We start from the raw sequence: 21995 nt of genomic DNA on the forward strand, positions 1-21995 counted from the left end.
AGGTTTGACGGGTGCAATAGCCGAGTGGTTAAAGCATTGGACTTTCAATCTCAGGGTCCTGGGTTCGAATCTCAGTAACGGCGCCTGGTGGGTAAAGGGTGGACATTTTTCCGTTCTCCCAGGTCAACATATGTGCAGACCTGTTCGTGCCTTAACCCCCTTCGTATGTATATGCAAGCAGAAGATCAAATACGCACGTCAAAGATCCTGTAATCCATGTCAGCGTTCGGTGGGTTATGGAAACAAGAACATACCTAGCATGCACACCCCCAAAAGCAGAGTATGGCTGCATACATGGTGGGGTAAAAAAACCAGTCATATACGTAAAAGCCCACTTGTGTACATACGAGTGAACGAGGGAGCTGCAGCCGACGAATGAAGAAGATGATGAATGACAGGTTTTACAAACAGGGTTTTGGGGACCGAGTGCAGCATCATCATCAGGAACAAGAGGACTTATGACAGGTTTTACAAACAGTCTCCCACCTGCCAACTTCCCACTTTCTGACCACACACACACACACAAAAGCCAGTTTTTTTTTCTGAGTTTGTAGCTGAACATGTCCCAGTGCTAGAAAATGGACTTAAAAAGGATAGTGTATGTTTGCTTTAGCTGGTATCCATCTCATTTCAAACTCCCAGGTAAATTTTGAATATAATGACATACACAATAATTACTAAATATTTCACTTCAGTGTGACAGGTAATGTCCAATACACAAAGCAAATGTTAAATACAACCAAGAAAATACAACTGGGTACAGATGGTGCATAAAGTATGAATTCATGCTGGAAAAAAAATACTAGAAAAAAAAAAAGACATCCAATTATTTCTGCTTCTCCTCTTCCGAATGGAACTTTCCGAAAATATTTACACAAGAAAATCATGGAAAACCGCAAAGTAAGAACATAACAAGGAATGCAACAGGTGTGTTGTAAATTTCTTCACAAACAGACCGGCAAGGAGAAAAACAGAACTGTATGCAGAGCTGGAAACCAACATCTTTTTGGAAGTTGAGGTCATTCAGAAGCAGTCTTGTCAGAAACTTTGCAGTTCTTATTTGCATACTGTACACATCAAATATGTGCCAAATCATATTTCAAGTATCTATATTTGGCCTCCAGAAATTAATTAGCAGTACCGGTCAGCACTAAGATGCATGTTTTTGCGAGAGTGTGAACGTAAGTGAGAGAGAGAGAGAGAGAGAGAGAGACAGTGAGAGAACCGTTCAAATAGAGTGCGAACGCGAACGCGAACAAATTTTTGTGCGCGCACGACCGCCTTGATTGCCCCCAGAGCGAATTTTCTCAGAAGGTCGCGTGGCTTTTTTGCTTTCAACCAATCAGCAGGTACTTCCCTTGCATCATTTCCACAAATAGAAACTTGTCGAAAGTATTGCTGGAATTTTGCAGGATGAAAATGCAGTTCTTGTACGAGGTGGTGGTACTCTCCAAATTCACTTCTTCTCTGTAAAAATTCGTGCACTGACACACGCCTCTTTCCCTTCCTCTGTTGTTTTGCGTACAAATACAGTACTATGATCTCCTCCGTGTCTGACTCTACCTGCGCCGTGATTCCAAATGACCAAATTTTATCTCTCACAGCAAGAAAAAGACGAGCCACCTCGAAAGCCTTCGATGGTTTTCCGCGTTCGGGTTCGTGCTCTATTTGAATGGCAAAACTGCTCAAAAGTCGCGTTCGCGTTCATGTTCGCATTGGACGCGTTCACGTTCGCGCTCTGTATAAACGGACCTTAATAGAGACAGCATGCATGTACGAGAGTGTAAATGTGATAACATTATGTCCTTTTCCTAGTCCAGCAGCACAAGAGGAGTGGGAACTGACCTTTGGTCCAGCAACAGTGACAGCAATTTGGACACACACGCCGGCTGACTGAGAATGGCCTTGCCCATCTTGCTCCTGAAACACACACACACACACACACACGCACATACACACACACACACACCTCCATCATCACCTGGTTTTGGGGTTGTTGTTTTTTCATTTTTCCATTCATTTCTTTATTCACTTTTTGTTTTGGGAGTAATTTTTTTTTTCTTTTTTTTCCTCAAGGCCTGACGTTGGGTAACGGTGCTGGTCAGGCATCTGCTTGGCAGATGTGGTGAAGCATATATGGATTTGTCCTAATGCAGTGACACCTCCTTCAGCTACTGATACTGATTTGGAGGCGAGGTGGGTGGACAATGGGGGGGAGAGTGAATGATAAGATACCCTACCATCCAATGGTGAACCCTAAACACAGCTGACATGATTTCACTGCCCGAATGGCCCTTAAAGGCCAATGGGACCTTTAAACTTTTACCCCGCCATTCTGCACCATGCACACAGAACTTCAGGATTTCTCAAAACTCTGGTTCATGATGGATGACGATGACGCAATACCAATCCTCTTGTGTAAATCTTCTTCAGCAGCAACGTCACTGGCAGAACTATATGCCATGCTGGTGTTTTGTTTTGTTTTGTTTTTTTTTTTCTGTTCTTTTTCTTTTCTTTTTTTTTTTTTTTAAATATATAATACTATCCTGATGCTAGCCAAGGCATATCCAATCTTTTTACTTTCTGTACTCTACCCATGGCTTTATGAAATACTACCCACCCCCACAGCTAAACACCAACCATTTCATCTGTCCTCCCCTTACCCCATTCTCAAACCTTCTAAAAAAATTTTTTTTAAAGAAAAAGACCTATCAATAAGTAAATATAAATTATGTCAGTTCAACAGGGCATTTACATTTGAAGCATCCATGTGCCCAATTGAGGATATGACAAAGAGAAGTAAGGCCTTCAAGAATCATGTGTGATACCCACTTTATCCATCAAAGAAATAATGGAAAAAAAAAAGAAAGAAGAAAAAAAAAGGCCACTTTGCAAATCACCTTGCAAAATTGTGACTTTGATCTTTGATCTCTAAATTTACAAAGCGTGTTTTCTGGAACAAAACAAATCACTGTGCCATGTTTTACAGAAAACTGGACGAAAAACTTAAAATCCATCACGCTTCTGCATTCTGTTTCCAAAACGCCATGCTGTGGCCTTGAACTTTTGACCTCTGACATTCTCTTCACTTGGGTTTGTTCTCACCCTGGTTAATCACTGAACCAAATTTGATGAAAGACTGTCTATAAGACCTTCTCTTGCACATAAACTTTTCCTATCAAAATCATATGCCATGCGGTGACTTTGACCTTTAACCTCTGATAATGAATTTCTTTGCGGATGATGTTTCACCCATGACCAGTCATGATCCAGCTTCAGTGCTGGTTTTATATAAAGCACATAGAGCTTGCTACCGCCTGTATAATGCAAAAAAAAAAACCAACCTTAAATTATTCTAAATTATTGACATTTAACTTTACCAAGAACACACACAGACAGCACGTCATTACATCAAATAACTTTGTTTACACACACGAGTCAAAATGGCCAAAACCAAAACTACCACCAGCACACACACACACACACACACACACACACACACACACACACACACACACACACACACACACACACACCCTGACACATGAACATGACCGTTTCTTCAATGCGCACTCATCCCAATATTACAAACACACAACAGCGACTAGTATCTCAACTGTACTCCTTCTTCACCAGAACTAAAACAACATGGCAGAAGAACAGAGACCCCCCCCACCTGGAGAGGTTGTTGAGGAGCCCCAGCACCTCTTGCAGAGCCTCGGTGCCCCCGGCGGCGTTGCCGATGGCGTTGGTGGCCCGCGCCAGGTGGTGGGTCAGCAGGGTGGACACCTGGCGGGCCAGGCCCGAGTGCTCCAGGTCCTCCACCTGGGACGCTGCCCACACAGCACACACACCACCACAACAATGCTCCTTCAGGTCACACCATAAACCCACTTCCCCTGTGTTTTCACTGCATTTAACTTAAGTCGACGGGCGCAATAGCCGAGTGGTTAAAGCGTTGGACTGTCAATCTGAGGGTCCCGGGTTCGAATCACGGTGACGGCGCCTGGTGGGTATAGGGTGGAGATTTTTACGATCTCCCAGGTCAACATATGTGCAGACCTGCTAGTGCCTGAACCCCCTTCGTGTGTATATGCAAGCAGAAGATCAAATACGCACGTTAAACATCCTGTAATCCATGTCAGCGTTCGGTGGGTTATGGAAACAAGAACATACCCAGCATGCACACCCCCGAAAACGGAGTATGGCTGCCTACATGGCGGGGTAAAAACAGTCATACACGTAAAAGCCCACTCGTGTGCATACGAGTGAACGCAGAAGAAGAAGAACTTAAGTCATTCGGGGTGAGACAATAAACCCAGGTTCTCTGTGTCAGCAGCATGCACTCAAGTCCTTTCATCAACCCCAGACGCTTTGCGCAGCCATTTGTACTGGGTATCGCGCCAGAGATAAGGTGTTTCTTGATCACTGTCATTATCATCATTATAATTACTATCATCATTGTTGTTTTCTTCGCATCTAATAGTACTCGGTCTCTCTTCCCCCACTCTCTGCCCACTCCCCCCCCCCACCCCATACCTGTCATCTCCACCCCTTCCCCCACCCACCCCCACTCCCCCAAACCACTGCCCGCTTTCCCTCACCCTGTGTCAACTCTCCCCACTGCCCCTCCCCTGCCCACTATCTCCCACCCCCACCCACTCCCCCAACCCTCATCCACTCTCACCTCTAAACCCACTCCTCACCCCCCCAACCCCCATGCCCCACTCCCTTCTCCACCAACACCCCCCCTTTCCCCAAAAAAAAGAGGCAGCAGAGACTGACCGTCCTCCACCTCCCACTTGACGCAGCGGTTGGCCAGCACCTGGAAGCCGGCCCAGGCCAGAGCGGACACCTTGTGGCGAGTGCTTTGGGACTGGACCCCCAGCCCGTCCGAGGGGTGGCCCGCCAGGCTGCACAGCTTGTCCAGCAGGTGTACCAGGCCAGAGCGCACCAGGCACCGCTCCTCCGCCCTGTCCACCAGGCGAATCAAATCAAATCAAATCAAATCACTACACCAGGCCAGAGCGCACCAGGCACCGCTCCTCCGCCCTGTCCACCAGGCGAATCAAATCAAATCAAATCAAATCACTACACCAGGCCAGAGCGCACCAGGCACCGCTCCTCCGCCCTGTCCACCAGGAAAATCAAATCAAATCAATACACCAGGCCAGAGCGCACCAGGCACCACTCCTCCGCCCTGTCCACCAGGCAAATCAAATCAAATCAAATCAATACACCAGGCCAGAGCGCACCAGGCACCGCTCCTCCACCCTGTCCACCAGGCAAATCAAATCAAATCAAATCAATACACCAGGCCAGAGCGCACCAGGCACCGCTCCTCCGCCCTGTCCACCAGGCCAGGCAAATCAAATCAAATCAAATCAATACACCAGGCCAGAGCGCACCAGGCACCGCTCCTCCGCCCTGTACACCAGGAAAATCAAATCAAATCAAATCAATACACCAGGCCAGAGCGCACCAGGCACCGCTCCTCCGCCCTGCCCCCCAGTCAAATCAAATCAAATCAAATCAATACACCAGGCCAGAGCACACCAGGCACCGCTCCTCTGCCCTACCCACCAGGCAAATCAAATCAAGTCAAATCTAGTCATTCGGATGAGACAATAAACCGAGGTCCCATGTGCAGCATGCACTAAGTGCATGTAAAAGAACCCACGGCAACAAAAGGGGTGTTCCTGGTAAAATTCTGTAGAAATATCCACTTTAATCGGAAAAACAAAAAAACAAAACAAAAAAAACACAAAAAATGGGTGGCGCTGTAGTGTAGCGATGTGCTCTCCCTGGGGAGATGGGGAGAACAGCCCGAATTTCACACAGAGAAATCTGTTGTGATAAAAAGAAATACAAATACAAAAATACAAAAGATGGTTTAAGATGTTATCAATAATAATGAGACCAGTTGTAACATAGCAATAGCATCAGTTAAGTCAACTATTACAGTAATGGCATCATGGACAAGGCGAAAGCGAGTGGTAGCACTGTAGTATCATAATAAGGAGCAATGAGTATACCACTTCTACATTATTGGAAAGGAAAGCTTTAAAGTTAATTAGTATTTTTTCATTTCTTATTATCATTTTTTTTATCTTGTTTTTTTTGTGTTTCTTTTCTGTTGGTTTTTTGTTGTTTTTGACTCACTTGTGTAAACAAAGTGAGTCTATGTTTTAACCCGGTGTTCCGTTGTCTGTGTGTTTGTGTATGTGTGTGTGTGTGTGTGTGTGTGTGTGTCTGTGTGTCCGTGGTAAACTTTAACATTGACATTTTTTCTGCAACTACTTTGTCAGTTGACACCAAATTAGGCATAAAAATAGGAAAAATTCAGTTCTTTCCAGTCACCTTGCTTAAAACAATATTGCGCCTCTGGGATGGGTACAAAAAAATAAAGAATGAAGCCTAATTATATGCAAACTGCATTTACTGTTATATTTATATTTTTTGTATTCTCTAAACTTGGCACTTTGATCTGATATTCTGACCCAACAGCTAGAGCAGTCATTATTATCATTTTTTGTTCAAACAGGAACTTCTTTTGCTAAGCATGGAAATTTTATTCATTTTGCCAACATTTTGGTGCAAATAGTAAAAAAGGGAAATTAATCTTTAATGCTAGGGAAGTTAATTTGCTTTAAACTGATTTTTTTCATCTTAAACATAACATTTTGAAATTATACTCAATACATAAAAAGCTTTGATTTTTTTTTTTTTAAAGTGTATTACAAGTGAGTCTTGAAGGCCTTGCCTCTCTTGTTATTTTATATTATACTTTTTTTTTTGGTCTCTACTGGATGTTACTGTTCATTTATACTGTTTGCTCATACTGATCTCCATATATTGTATACGTCTTTGCAAAAAAAAAAAAAATTCTTTTTTAAGTTAAAAAAAAAAAAAATCATTATCATTGTTGTTGTTATAATCATCATCATTATTATTATCATCATTATCATGTCATTATCATCATCACTTGTCATTATGGTTGCATCCCCCCCCCCCCCCCCTGTCACCTGGTGTAGGGCAGGGTACACAGCAGCCCTATACTGCTGCAGCTGGCGATGGGGTAGCGCGCCGCCAGCTGCACCACGGATGTCATCACCTCGGCAAAGGCCTCCTGCACCGGCTGCACCATGCCGCCGCACGCCAGCTCCTGGGCTCTGCACACAGTGACAGTCATGGGGCCATGGTCAGAGAAGAGACACAGTCATGTGTGTGTGTGTGTGTGTGTGTGTGTGTGTGTGTGTCTGTATGTGTGCAGCGTGTGTGTGTGTGTGTGCACACACGTGTGCATGTGCATGCATGTGTGCGTGCGTGTGCTTGCATATGTCTGTCTGTCTGTTTAAATTCCTCTAAGCCCTTAAGCATTAGCACATTTTATGTGCTGATGCCCATGTGATCCATGTCAGTCGCACACAACATGCATGTGTGTGAGAAACATGCACACATTGCAAGTCTCATGAGAGGCTACCTCTGACACACAAACACCTTAGAGAGAGCACTTGAGACTGACATACACCTTGAAGAAGGTACTTGAGACCCACAAATACACCTTGGAGAGGGCACATGAGACCCACAAATACACCTTGGAGAGGGCACTTGAGACCCCACAAATACACCTTGGAGAGGGCACTTGAGACCCCACAAATACACCTTGGAGAGGGCACTTGAGATTGACACACCTTGGAGAGAGCACATGAATCCCCCCTCTCTTCTTCTCCTCCTCCTCCTGACACACACACACACACACACACACACACACACACACACACAGAGCAGACTAAAAAAAAAAAAAAAAGCTGAAACAGCACACAACAAACTAAGCAAACCAAACAGCACACACCACCACACACAACCAAAGTCAGACTGACGGAGGACTCACTTGGGCCCGTTGCGGAGCACGGAGGCCACAGCAGCCACCAGGTGAGTGGCACCCCCTACCCTGGAGGCGGCGGCCAGAAGGTCCTTCATGTGCAGCAGCGCCTTCTTGCGGATGGTACCCCGCTTGTGCCGCACCTGGGCTGCCACTAGGAAGCTGCTGCACGACACCTGGACATCAACAACAGCTTGGTTGTCAGTGTCGAGAGATGCCAACCCCTGTCAGGAAGTGTTTGTACAGAGAAAAAATTGGAAATTTTTTTCCTAAAATTACGTTTATCTAACATACAGTGACCCACTAGTGCAGACTCCAGCAGGGAATCCAATTCCTGTCCTGTAAAATTACGTTTATCTAACATACTTACCATGACCCACTAGTGCAGACTCCGGCAGGGAGTCCAATTCCTGTCCTGTGCAAACTACTATCCGCCTATACGGAGAAAATGAAAGTAGCTACGGCCGATAACCTCCCGGAAGTAGGTTACCTTCTCTCTGTATCCCTGACTAGCTTCCTCTTTTTCCAACTGCCATCTTGACTCCTGGTCCTGTGCTCTTCATGCGGCTAAGGGAAATTTGGTAGGAACATTTTGAATTTGGTAGGAACACTCCAGACTCCAAGTCACATCAGCTAAAGGCATACAAACGCTTCCAGAGATACCAACTCAAGTTAAATCTTTGTAGGAACAATCCAGGCAATTTGGTAGGAACATTTTGAATTTGGTAGGAACACTCACGACTCCCGAGCCACATCAGCTAACGTACATTTTATCTACAAGGCATACAAACACTCCATCGCTGAATCCACTAGGCACAGATGCTGTGTTTGACTGAGACGCAACTTGAATCAGCCATGTTCTCTCTTGTTCAGGCAAACCATTAAGCTGACTGGTCCGCTTGATGCTGTTTCAATGTAAACACTCACTCGATCAGCTCAGCATCATCACGTGAGACCAAGGTTAGTAGTGACTGCCCTGGCCTCATGATTGATAGGTCTAGAGCGTCTGGATAATGTTACGACAGGAAAGCATGTGACCATGCTATGTAGTCGAAAATGAACTTGTTGGAAAAAATTTGATGTTGACAGAATAAAATGAGTTTGAGCGTAACAAAATACAGTGAAATCATAACAGTTAGCATCTCTGTCACTGCCTTCAGACAAATCCATTACATCATACACTGCTACAACGCCACTTCTGCTAGGCAAGATGCTGCCTGACCAGCTGGGGGTAACCCAACTGTGCTCAGGCCTTGAGTGCATGCATATATATATATATTTATGTACCTATCACAGTGGATTTCTTCAAAAGAATTTTGCTGGAAGACAACAACTACCTTGCCATGGGTTATTTTTCAGTGTGCCCAGTGTGTGCTGGTGCTGCACATGGAACATCAACTTAATGTCTCATCCGAATGATTACATGCTCAGTTTGATCTTCTGGTCTAACTTGGGAGAAAGGGTGAGACCAGGATTCAAACCCAGACCCTCACAGACACTGTACTGGCAGCTAATATGGCACACCAAAATTATGAAGCATGTGTATCTTACCAACTGTTTCAAATTATTCATTTGCACACACATGATGAATGAATTGTTGTATTCAACACAACAGTTGGTACATGGAAGCCTAAAAGTTTCCAAGAATCACACCTTTGAAATGAGAGCAGAGAACAAAAATGTGGGAGAAGAACAGAAAACACTGAAACTCAGCCCTAAAACCACCCCCAGCCCCTTTCCAACCACCATCAACCACCATTCCAAGACAATCAGATTGCCAAACACTACTAAATAATTGTGCAAGTTCTTAATGCTATCTGTTGTGTATGTTCTGTTTGGTTTTGTGCAACTATTCTTGATGTTATCTGCATGTTCTTAATTTTATCTGTGCATTCTTGACGTTATATGTGTGTTGTTTTTATCATCTGTGTACTCTGTTGAAATCTCTTTTTTTTTTATCAAAAAAGAAACAGAACCGCCAGACACAACTCACTGCCTTTTCTGGGTCACTGCCGATGAAGGAGAAGAGCTGGTCGATCAGAGAGATGTATGGTGGCTTGTCGTCTCCGTCATCTTCAATCAGATCTTGTAGCACAGACATCGCCTTCCGTTTTTCCATCAGTCGGTACCTGGTACATCCAATTTTAATCATGCAACTGTAACTCTTGTGTGTCAAGCCAAAATGATCTTCACTGTGGGTGGAATAGTATGCTTTTACAGCTTTTTTTTTTTTTTTTTATCCTGTCCTCAGAAGAAAAAATAGCCAATCATTACATGCAATACACAAGAAATTCTATCGGGGAAAACATACACACACAAACGGCAAGTAATCATATGTACGAAATGCTAACACAACTCTGTGTGTGTGTGTGTGTGTGTGTGCGTGTGTGCGTGTGTGCGTGAGACAGAAAGAGACTAAGAGTGTATGCAAATCCATATGCACAAAACATACATGCATCATGCATGCACTAGCATGTTCATAAAATGGTACAGTATTGTGTGGTCTGTGCTGAGTGACGTGTGTGCATATGCAATCGTCTCTGCAAGTATGCAAGCTCGTGTTTATTTGTGTGCTCTTTTAGAGTGTGTGGGATTGTTCATACACACCCACATAAACGCAGGTTTTAATGTGTGTCAATGAATGAGACCGAACACATAAGAAATCTTGTGATTCATATGTATATATCCATGCACACACACGTCTAGAAACTGATGTAGTATGTGTATTCAAAGAAACCTGTATACCCGAATGCAGAAGAAGGGTGCTATCACTAACTTAACTTGGTAAGAAGGCAATCCTCAGCTTGAAACAAACTGAATCAATTGACAACAGAACAATGTTCATTAGCGAGACAACCATCGTCACCAACACCATCACCACCAACCAACCACACCACTGTTATTGCAAATGCTGCCTTGCTTACCTCTGCAAGCTCACCACTTCCGCAAAAGAGTCGTCATCAACACCAGAGGGCGCTGACAAACTGCGGTTCATCCCCGGTGTGGTGCGCAGAACGTCCGTGTCGGACTTCACCATCAGGTCCTCTGGAACGTTAACACACATACAGGGTGAAGTCCCGTAGCCTTTTAATGGCCATCAGGGGCAGTGAATTCATATCCACTGTGTCTCGGTCATGACAATAAGAAGGCAGGGCCAAATCTTCTCCTCCTTCCACCGTTTTAACCTTCCCCAAGTCAGGAACCTATTCACGGGTGGACGAAAATCAGAGTACAGTGCCTTTCTCAAGGACACAACGCCAGAACGAAAAGGGGCCTCAGACTGATGAACACAGGATCAGTGGTCCAACGCCTCACTGATTCTGCCATGGCACTTCCTCAAACTTATCACACACTGGAAATAACCATGGCACTTCCTCAAACTTATCATACACACTGGAAATAACCATGGCACTTCCTCAAACTTATCATACACACTGGAAATAACCATGGCACTTCCTCAAACTTATCATACACACTGGAAATAACCTGTGTCAACAAATATATCTAAAAAAAACCCCAAAAAATAAACTATTTACATGTTTCCCTTCCACTGCATCTATGTACCTCTAGACATTTTCAGTTTTCTTTCATCCCATTCTCTTTATCTTACAATCTTCTTTTTTCCACTATGAGTAGAGGCTTTCACTACAGGATCGATACTGAAGGAATTGTTTTAGCCCTGATGTGGTCCTTTGTGGTTCATTGGGCAAATAATACTAATAAATAGTCATAATAATAATAGTAATAATAACATTATTATTATTATCATTATTACTATAACTACAATAACAATAACAATATGAAAAAAACAGGCCTTCATGTTATGAAAGATTAAGTTTACGGACTAGAATATTTTTATACACTTGTATACACATGTCACAACACATGCTGCCATGGGATCTTTTTTCAGTGTGCCAAGACCCTGCTGCATGTAGGACCTCATTCTATCGTCTCATCCAAATGACCAGAACCTCAGTTTGATTTCTCAGTCAACCTTGGGAGAAAAAGGGTGAGGCAGGGATTCGATCCCAGACCCTCACTGACACTGCATCCTGGGCATGTGGAGTGACGGCCTAGAGGTAACGCGTCCGCCTAGGAAGCGAGAGAATCTGAGCGCGCTGGTTCGAATCACGGTTCAGCCACCAATATTTTCTCTCCCTCCACTAGACCGTCAGAGAGGTGGTCTAGACGCTAGTCATTCGGATGAGACAATAAACCGAGGTCCCGTGTGCAGCACGCACTTAGCGCACGTAAAAGAACCCACGGCAACAAAAGGGTTGTTCCTGGCAAAATTCTGTAGAAAAATCCACATCGATAGGAAAAACAAATAAAACTGCATGCAGGGAAAAAAAAAAAAAAAAAAAAAAAAGGGGTGGCGCTGTAGTGTAGCGACGCGCTCTCCCTGGGGAGAGCAGCCCGAATTTCACACAGAGAAATCTGTTGTGATAAAAAGAAATACAAATACAAATCTTAACCACTGTGCCACCTTCCTCCTTGTCACAGCACGGCAATGAACGTACCCTGTAGGAAGACAGGCGCCATAGCCGAATGGTTAAAGCATTGGACTTTCGATCTGAGGGTCCCGGGTTCAAATCACGGTGACAGCGCCTGGTGGGTAAATGGTGGAGATTTTTACAATCTCCCAGGTCAACATATGTGCAGACCTGCCAGTGCCTGAACCCCCTTCGTGTGTTTTCGCAAGCATAAGATCAAATACGCACGTTAAAGATCCTGTAATCCATGTCAGTGTTCGGTGGGTTATGGAAACAAGAACATACCCAGCATGCACACCCCCGAAAGCGGAGTATGGCTGCCTACATGGCGGGGTAAAAACGGTCATACACGTAAAAAGCCCACTCGCGGATATACGAGTGAACGTGGGAGTTGAAGCCCACGAACGCAGAAGAAGAAGAAGAAGTACCCTGTGGGAAGCCCTGCAGGTGAGAGACGGTGCGGGTGAGCTGCAGCTGTGCTGGGGCGGGCGTGATGTTGACGTGCAGCAGGAGTGACAGCCGGGAGATGATGCCTCGCACCACCTGCTTCGTCTTCTTCATGTCCCCACCCTCCTCAGCTTTCTCCTTCCACGCTTGCACGTCAGACTCAAACGTCTCCCTGAAATGTATTCACCATAGTCAGTTGTGTCCAGTTATGACCATCAGAATGAACAGCAGAGAAGGCAACTGCTGTCCTGATTGTGTGGGCTAGAATTTGATCACAGTGGAGAGTGTCTTGCCCAAGTTACATCCCGACTCTCTCGGCCAAGAGGGCTTTAGGATAGTCAGCACTGGGATGGTCCCCAAAGTCTAACTAGTCTCTAAAGCAGCAGCACTAACAGTCAGCGCAATCTTGCCTCCGAGTTTGAAAGTCATAGTCCATCACAAAAGACAAAAGCTGTAAATGAGTTCTACTGCAGTGGAGAAACCATTGACTGTATAGATCTCACTCTGCTGTTGGCCTAACCTTAAGTTTATGTCAATCTCTGATATATGCCAAAAGTTGGGCCCAAAAGAAAGAATGTAAAAACTACCATACGAAAGAAGATAAAAACTACCAGCAGGATGGTTTGAAAAAGGACTGACCCTGTGGATAAGGAACTAACGACCCTTCAAACCTCCATTCCCAAGGTCAGTGCTTTATCCCCCCCCAAAACACAAGTCAAGGTAGGCCTCAGGTTACAGCAAAAACAACAGAGTTAAGCAATGACACAAGTCAAGGTAGGCCTCAGGTTACAGCAAAAACAACAGAGTTAAGCAATGACACAAGTCAAGGTAGGCCTCAGGTTACAGCAAAAACAACAGAGTTAAGCAATGATACACTGAAGGCTAAATAAAACAAAAACTTTGAAGCTTGCATCATAAGAAACGAAGGGCTGAACATAAAACCTGCTTCTCAAGCCCTCGGATGAACTGAAGATGACATTAAAAAACGGAATATGATGCTTACCTACCAAAATATAGGGGTGAAATGAAGGCAGTTTAACCCTTTCATCAGCCACTCAAAAAAAAAAAAAAAAAAAAAAAAAGACAATTAAATTTCCATGTCTCTCACTTCCTGGAAAGCAATACATCAAATGCAGCCCTGAACTGCTTGTAGCAGCAACAAGTACACAAACTGGAAGCCTCAATTAATTTCTGACCTTTTGATATCAAACAAATATGCGCCTTCAAGGTCTCTCCGCTCTTCCGCTGATGGGAAGAATCTTTTGCATTCCCAAATTTAGCAGTAAAGTCTTACGTTCTTCCTCTGTACAAAAATGGAATTCGCTACCTTTTTCAGTCTGTCACAGTCCCTCATTCACATCCTTTAAAACAAATCTGTAAACATTCCTTTTCAAGCAGCCTCTACATAACTAAGGCACTCCATTCCTTATCTGTATTCTATGGATTCAAAGCTATTTCTCCTTCATGTGTTTGTGCTTCCATGCATGCACTGGTGTGTGTGTGTGTGTGTGTGTGTGTGTGTGTGTTGTGTGTGTTTCTTTTTTTTCTTTTCTTTTGATTTCACTTGTCTGTTTGGATCGCAAGTGTAGTAGCAGTAGCAGAAGTAGTGGTGGTAGTAGTAGTAGTGATAGTAGTAGTAGGGTTGTGTGTCTGTGTCTGTGTGTCTGCAGGTATGTATGAGTACTTTGTGTCAGACCATCATGTTACTGTAAAGCATTTACAGAGGTTTGAAAGAGCTGTATAAATGTCCTACCATTATTATTATGATTAAGATTATCATTATCAAACATGATGAATGCACAGAGGTGTGTGCAGGGGGCACAGGACAGGACGGGGTGCCTTACATGAGGGCCTTGACAATCAATCATTATCAAACATGATGAGTGCACAGAGGTATGTGCAGGTGGCACAGGGCAGGACAGGGTGCCTTACATGAGGGCCTTGACAGTCAATCATTATCAAACATGATGAGTGCACAGAGGTGTGTGCAGGGGGCAGGGTGCCTTACATGAGGGCCTTGACAGTCAATCATTATCAAACATGATGAGTGCACAGAGGTGTGTGCAGGGGACAGGGTGCCTTACATGAGGGCCTTGACAGTCAATCATTATCAAACATGATGAGTGCACAGAGGTATGTGCAGGTGGCACAGGGCAGGACAGGGTGCCTTACATGAGGGCCTTGACAGTCAATCATTATCAAACATGAGTGCACAGAGGTGTGTGCAGGGGGCAGGGTGCCTTACATGAGGGCCTTGACAGTCAATCATTATCAAACATGAGTGCACAGAGGTGTGTGCAGGGGGCAGGGTGCATTACATGAGGGCCTTGACAGTCAATCATTATCAAACATGATGAGTGCACAGAGGTATGTGCAGGTGGCACAGGGCAGGACAGGGTGCCTTACATGAGGGCCTTGACAGTCAATCATTATCAAACATGATGAGTGCACAGAGGTGTGTGCAGGGGGCAGGGTGCCTTACATGAGGGCCTTGACAGTCGATCATTATCAAACATGATGAGTGCACAGAGGTGTGTGCAGGGGGCAGGGTGCATTACATGAGGGCCTTGACAGTCGATCATTATCAAACATGATGAGTGCACAGAGGTGTGTGCAGGGGGCACAGGACAGGACAGGGTGCCTTACATGAGGGCCTTGACAGTCGATCATTATCAAACATGATGAGTGCACAGAGGTATGTGCAGGTGGCACAGGGCAGGACAGGGTGCCTTACATGAGGGCCTTGACAGTCGATCATTATCAAACATGATGAGTGCACAGAGGTGTGTGCAGGTGGCACAGGACAGGACAGGGTGCCTTACATGAGGGCCTTGACAGTCAATCATTATCAAACATGATGAATGCACAGAGGTGTGTGCAAGGGACGCAGGACAGGACAGGGTGCCTTACATGAGGGCCTTGACAGTCAGCTCCAAGCTGGCCCTGTCCAGAGACACGTCCTTCAGGAAACACAGCATGGCCAGCTCCTTGTGCCGCAGCTGAAACACACACACACACACACACACACACACACACACACACACACACACACACACACACCAATGACCCCTCTCCCTCACCACACAGTCCACAGAAAACTAAAACTGCCCATACTGTAACATGCTCAAAAAACAAACAAACAAACAAACAAACAAAACTTTTCACCTCTTGAACAAAACAGCTGTGCATTGGTTTATCTGTTTGAGCCCAAGCACAACAACATTACATCAACACACATCACAGTCTCTGTCACCACACAGACCTGGATACCCTCACGCTGGGCACACTGTGACCTTCTCCCAGGACTCATCCCCTCCAACAATGCTACCAGTCATCGAACCAAGACCCAAGCCTTTCTTACCTTGACCTCAAGGCCTTGCTACCCTCACCAAACCAAGACCCAAGCCTTTCTTACCTTGACCTCAAGGCCTTGCTACCCTCACCAAACCAAGACCCAAGCCTTTCTTACCTTGTTACCCTCACCAAACCAAGACCCAAACCTTGATCACCTTGACCTCAAGGCCTTGCTACCCTCACCAAACCAAGACCCAAACCTTGATCACCTTGACCTCAAGGCCTTGCTACCCTCACCAAACCAAGACCCAAGCCTTTCTTACCTTGACCTCAAGGCCTTGCTATCCTCACCAAACCAAGACCCAAGCATTTCTTACCTTGACCTCAAGGCCTTGCTACCCTCACCAAACCAAGACCCAAGCCTTTCTTACCTTGACCTCAAGGCCTTGCTACCCTCACCAAACCAAGACCCAAACCTTGATCACCTTGACCTTAAGGGCTTGCTACCTTCACCTTCAAATATCCATTTTCATGGGAAAACAAACACACTTGCAGGTGGGGAAAAAAATTTTTTAAGTGGTGCTCTCACTGTAGCGACACTCTCTCCCTGGGTAAGAGCAGCCCAAATTTCAAACAGAAAAATCTGTTGTGATAACAATACAATACGAAACAATACATTACAATACCATTTCCTTCAGCGACACAGTACTCACTTCCTGCAGGTGGTAGTCCCGGAAGAAGGGGGAGGACGGGGAGATGTTCTGCTGGCAGTGCTCTTCCACCTCGTTCTTCCACCGCTGCTCCAGGTCTGCCATGGTCTGCACACAGTCAAACAGTTCCAGTTTTTCAAGGAGAAGGCATCACTGCGTGCGGACAACTCCATTTACGCTACACCACATCCACAAGGCAGACGTCTGACCAGCAGCATGACCCAACGTGCTTTAACAGGCCTTGAGTGCATGCCTATCTACATTTGTGTACCAGTCAAGAGTGGTTTTCTTCAACATAATTTTTCCAAGGGACAATCCTTTTGTTGCCATGGGTTCTTTTTCAGTGTGTGCTGCACACAGGACCTCGGTGTATCATCTCATCCAAATGACTAGATGTTCAGTTTGATGTTCCGGTCAAACTTGGGGAGAAAGGGCGAGACCAGAATTATAAAGCCCAGACCCTCACAGATACTGTAGTGAGAGCTAACTGTCGTCACCACTCTGCCACCTTCCTCCAAACATGAAAACAACCTGCTCACCATCAATGCAATTAAAGCAATTCTGCAACGGCAGCGATGGCCAGACTGAACAGGGTACTCACTGGTGGTCTCCATCCTCTTATATGGATGTGAGACATGGACACTGATGGCAGAAACAGAAAGAAGAATCCAAGCATTCGAAACCAACTGCTTGAGGAGACTACTACACATCTCCTACAAGGAGCACAAGACCAATGACTATGTGCGGAACCTGGTCAGCAACCTTGTTGGGCCCCAAGAACCACTGCTGGCAACAGTCAAACGACGGAAGATGGCATGGTTTGGTCACGTCATACGACATAACACCCTCTCCAAAACCATCCTGCAAGGGACTGTAGAGGGAGGGCGCAGACGGGGGCGGCAGAGAAAGAGCTGGTCCGACAACGTCAAGGAATGGACCAAAATGACGATGCCAGATCTCCTCACGACAGCTGCCAACAGAACGGCGTGGCAAGCTATGACATCTTCCTCATGTCCCCCCAACAACCCCAGCGGTCGAGGGAATGAGTGAGTGAGTGAGTGAGTGAGTTAGTGGAGGCTGTTCCCACCTCCCAAGTCAACAGATGTGTCAACAGATCAGCTGTGACCTATGCCTGATACCCCTGCATGTGTACATACATACAGAAAGGTCTCAGTTATGACTGTTAAGGTCCTTGTCATCCAAGTGAGTGTTTGGCGAGTTGTGCAAAATAGAAATACTCACAACAATCATCAACAAGTGTTAGTCACGTGACATGAAAACAACAAAAACACCAAAGAATTTACAAATCCATACAAGACATTAGAAAAATCAGGCTGGAAAAGATGAGTTAGCATGAGAAATTATTTGCTAACAGGTGGAATAATGGTGTACACTCGGACATGTATCAATTATGATTAAATCATAAGGCTGAACTAGGTCCACCCCCATGGTGGTCTAGTGGTAATGTGTCTGAACAGAAAGCGAGATAATCTGAGCATGTGGGATCGAATCCCACACTGGCCACAATTTTCTCCCCCTCCACTGGACCTTGAGTGCTGGTCAAGACGCAGGTCATTCGAACGAGACGATAAACCTAAATCCCCTATGCACCATGCACTTAGCGCAAGTAAAAAAACCCACAACAAGGAAAAGACTGTCCCTGGCAAAATCCTGTAGAAAAAACTCCACTTTGATAGAAAAACAAAGACACTTACAGACCACACTGCACTGCACTGTGGCTACACACTCTCCCAAAAGAGAGCAGCCTGAATTTCACGTACACAAATCCTCTATGACACCCAAAAAAAACAAACAAACAAAAAAGAGTAGCAATACAAGTAATACAGGATTATCTGGCTGTGTTTAGCCGTGCTTGATGCAATTTATCTTTATTAGATAGTAAAGCTATTCTAATTTTATTTAAAATCAGTGTGTCATATAGTATGTCATCCTCATAATTGTATTCCAAATTATGTTTATTATTTCATTTTGTTTTTACCTGCAACATGTGGAATGAATGTATGAAACAGTGAATGTGATATTTTTACATTTGTGTCTTGTTATAATCCTAATAACTGTTGTTGTTTTTTTACAGTGATGGTCTCCATGTTGTTTACTTGTCTATGTTGTGATAATGCACCTGACTAAATTTCTCTAACTGGAGATAATAAAGATATTCTTATTTTCTTATCTTATCTTTAAAAAAAACTTGCCTGCAGCTGGCGCAGAAGCACGTCGTATCTCCGGTAGACCTCCTCCACAACGGAGGAGAGGAGCACGTAGTCCTCGCTCTGCTGCTGGGCGCCGGCGCTCAGGTGTCGCACCGTGTCCATCAGAGACAGGTGCTTCATCACCACGGACATCACATGCTCCTCCAGCAGGTCCGGCTGCAGCACGTTCCTCAAAACACAGCAGTTTGCACCTTTCACTTTCTGTTTCTCCAAGAGGCGTCACTGCATTCGGACAAACGGAGTGGTGCCCTAGAGGTAACGTGTCCGCCTAGGAAGCGAGAGAATCTGAGCGCGATGGTTCGAATCACGGCTCAGCCGCCGATATTTTCTCCCCCTCCACTAGACCTTGAGTGGTGGTCTGGACGCTAGTCATTCGGATGAGACGATAAACCGAGGTCCCGTGTGCAGCACGCACTTAGCGCACGTGGAGTGGTGCCCTAGAGGTAACGTGTCCGCCTAGGAAGCGAGAGAATCTGAGCGCGATGGTTCGAATCATGGCTCAGCCGGCGATATTTTCTCCCCCTCCACTAGACCTTGAGTGGTGGTCTGGACGCTAGTCATTCAGATGAGATGATAAACCGAGGTCCCGTGTGCAGCACGCACTTCGCGCACGTGGAGTGGTGCCCTAGAGGTAAGGTGTCCGCCTAGGAAGCGAGAGAATCTGAGCGCGATGGTTCGAATCACGGCTCAGCCGCCGATATTTTCTCCCCCTCCACTAGACCTTGAGTGGTGGTCTGGACGCTAGTCATTCGGATGAGATGATAAACCGAGGTCCCGTGTGCAGCACGCACTTAGCGCACGTAAAAGAACCCATGGCAACAAAAGGGTTGTTCCTGGCAAAATTCTGTAGAAAAATCCACATCAATAGGAAAAACAAATAAAAACTGCACGCACGAAAAAAAAAAAAAAATGGGTGGCACTGTAGTATAGCAACGTGCTCTCCCTGGGGAGAGCAGCCCAAATTTCACACAGAGAAATCTGTTGTGATAAAAAGAAATACAAAATACAAATCTATACACACTACACCACATCCTCTAGACAGACGCCTGACCAGAGCATAAACCCAACGCACTTAGATGATGATGATATATGGACACTTATATAACATCTATCCCCAGTCAAAGATCAAGCTCTAAGCACTTTACAAAGCCGTCCATACACTGACTGATTGATATGGATATTTTTATCAAGCCTATCTTCGGTCAAAGACCAAGCTCTACACGCTTTACCAGCATGGAGTCATTTGCACAACACACACCCAAAAAAAACACCAAAATGAAAAAAGACAACACACACACACACACACTTAAAAGAAAGACAAGACACACACACACATTAAAAGAAAGACAAGACAACACACGCACACATTAAAAGAAAGACAAGACAAGACAAACACACACACACACACACACACATTAAAAGAAAGACATGGCAACACACACACACACACACACACACACATTAAAAGAAAGACAAGACAACACAAACACACACACACACACACACACACACAAAAACCACCAAACAAAAAACCCCTCCCAAGCCTCACTTGATGCTGGGTCGGAGGCGCAGTGTCTGTCGCTTGGCCAGCTTGCGCAGGTGGGTCATGATCTCCGTGGGCAGCTTGATGCGGGGCAGCACAGGGCTGCCAGGGGGCAGGGGGCCATCACTGTCCACTTCAGACTCTGCCTTGGCCGCCGGCGCTTCTTCCGCTGACGGGGGGGGAGGGAGGGTCATACCTCTCTCGGACTGCCACACACACCTGAGACAAAGAGAAACCGTTGCAATCAATCGATCAATCAATCACTTTATTGTCTGAAACAAAGAGTCCATAAATTCGCCTTCAGGCTTGTCGTAAGGAGAAAAAAAAATTTTTTTTAAAGAGTAAGTAATTTTTAAAAGTGGAGACATTCATTCCATCATTAAAACACTGACACGATACAGTTCCACGATGATGGAGGAAGGTGCAAGGTTGGTAAAGATGCTCATCCGCTACTACAAGGTCCGTGAGGGTCTGGGTTCAAATCCCAGCTCTCGCCCCTTCTGCCACGTTCCAGTGGAAAATCTGAGCATTTAGTCATTCAGATGAGACAATAAAAATAAATAAATAAATTTTAAAAAACCTGAGGCAGTTGTCCTGGCAAAATTTATTAGAAGAAATCCACTCTCAGAAGTACACAAAATATGTAAGCATGCACTGAAGGCCTGACTAAGTGCGCTGGGTTATGCTGCTGGTCAGGCATCTGCCTAACAAGACGTGGTGTAACTGATATGGATTTGCACAAACACATTGACACCTTCTTGAGAAACTAGAACTGAAACTGTAAACTCCAAAATGACAACTCCCTCTCAACCCACAGAACAGCACACACACACACACACACACAAAACCCCCCCACCAAAAAAGCGGAAACATTTCTCCAACCCCCTCCTGCTCTCCTCCTGACCACCCCCCTCTCCCCACTCCCCTTCCCTCCACGGACCACCACTCCCACATCCACCCAACAGACCTCTGCAGGAGCTTGGATCGCAGCAGGTGCTGACAGGCCAGCTCATCCTCGGAGATTTCCGGGCCGTCGTACAGCAGGGCCAGCATGGTGCAGGCCAACACCGACAGGCTGAGGGCCAGGTCCGACAGGAAGGGGAGGCCACCCGACACCTCCTCTGCACACTCCTGTCAAGGGGGGAGACAAGTCATCGTTGTGCATGACAGGTCACTGGTTTTTTGGTTTTTTTTTACAGGTGTGGTGTGTCAGGCATGAGATTTAAGGTGGGTTGTGGGGAGCTGAGGGGATGGTGGGGGGCGGGGGGGGAGGTGGCAACTGTCATATCAAACAGTATCACTGAAATCAAAATGATGCCCGCATGTTGCTCTAATGTTAAAGGAAAGCACTGAACAATTGAAAACAGCTCTAAACATTCCCTGCTGGTGAAA

At 45.4% G+C, this 21995-nt stretch overlaps 1 protein-coding gene across 1 annotated transcript in view; it reads right to left on the minus strand.

Moving 5' to 3' along the window:
- The window catches only part of LOC143274709 (putative E3 ubiquitin-protein ligase HECTD4), a 111490-nt gene that overhangs the window by 55443 nt on the left and 34052 nt on the right, over positions 1–21995 (minus strand). Inside the window, exons 22-34 of the mRNA XM_076578612.1 lie at positions 21571–21734; positions 20610–20822; positions 19043–19229; positions 16833–16937; positions 15736–15824; positions 12807–12997; positions 10810–10930; positions 9879–10014; positions 7895–8061; positions 7026–7172; positions 4786–4973; positions 3677–3833; positions 1846–1920 (exon numbers count right to left, since the gene is read on the minus strand). Of these exons, the coding sequence (XP_076434727.1) occupies positions 1846–1920; positions 3677–3833; positions 4786–4973; positions 7026–7172; positions 7895–8061; positions 9879–10014; positions 10810–10930; positions 12807–12997; positions 15736–15824; positions 16833–16937; positions 19043–19229; positions 20610–20822; positions 21571–21734 (1940 nt within the window). The remainder of the gene's footprint in view (positions 1–1845; positions 1921–3676; positions 3834–4785; positions 4974–7025; positions 7173–7894; positions 8062–9878; positions 10015–10809; positions 10931–12806; positions 12998–15735; positions 15825–16832; positions 16938–19042; positions 19230–20609; positions 20823–21570; positions 21735–21995) is intronic.

This window comes from Babylonia areolata, chromosome 29 (genome assembly GCF_041734735.1).
Source record: "Babylonia areolata isolate BAREFJ2019XMU chromosome 29, ASM4173473v1, whole genome shotgun sequence".
Lineage (NCBI taxonomy): Eukaryota > Metazoa > Mollusca > Gastropoda > Neogastropoda > Buccinidae > Babylonia > Babylonia areolata.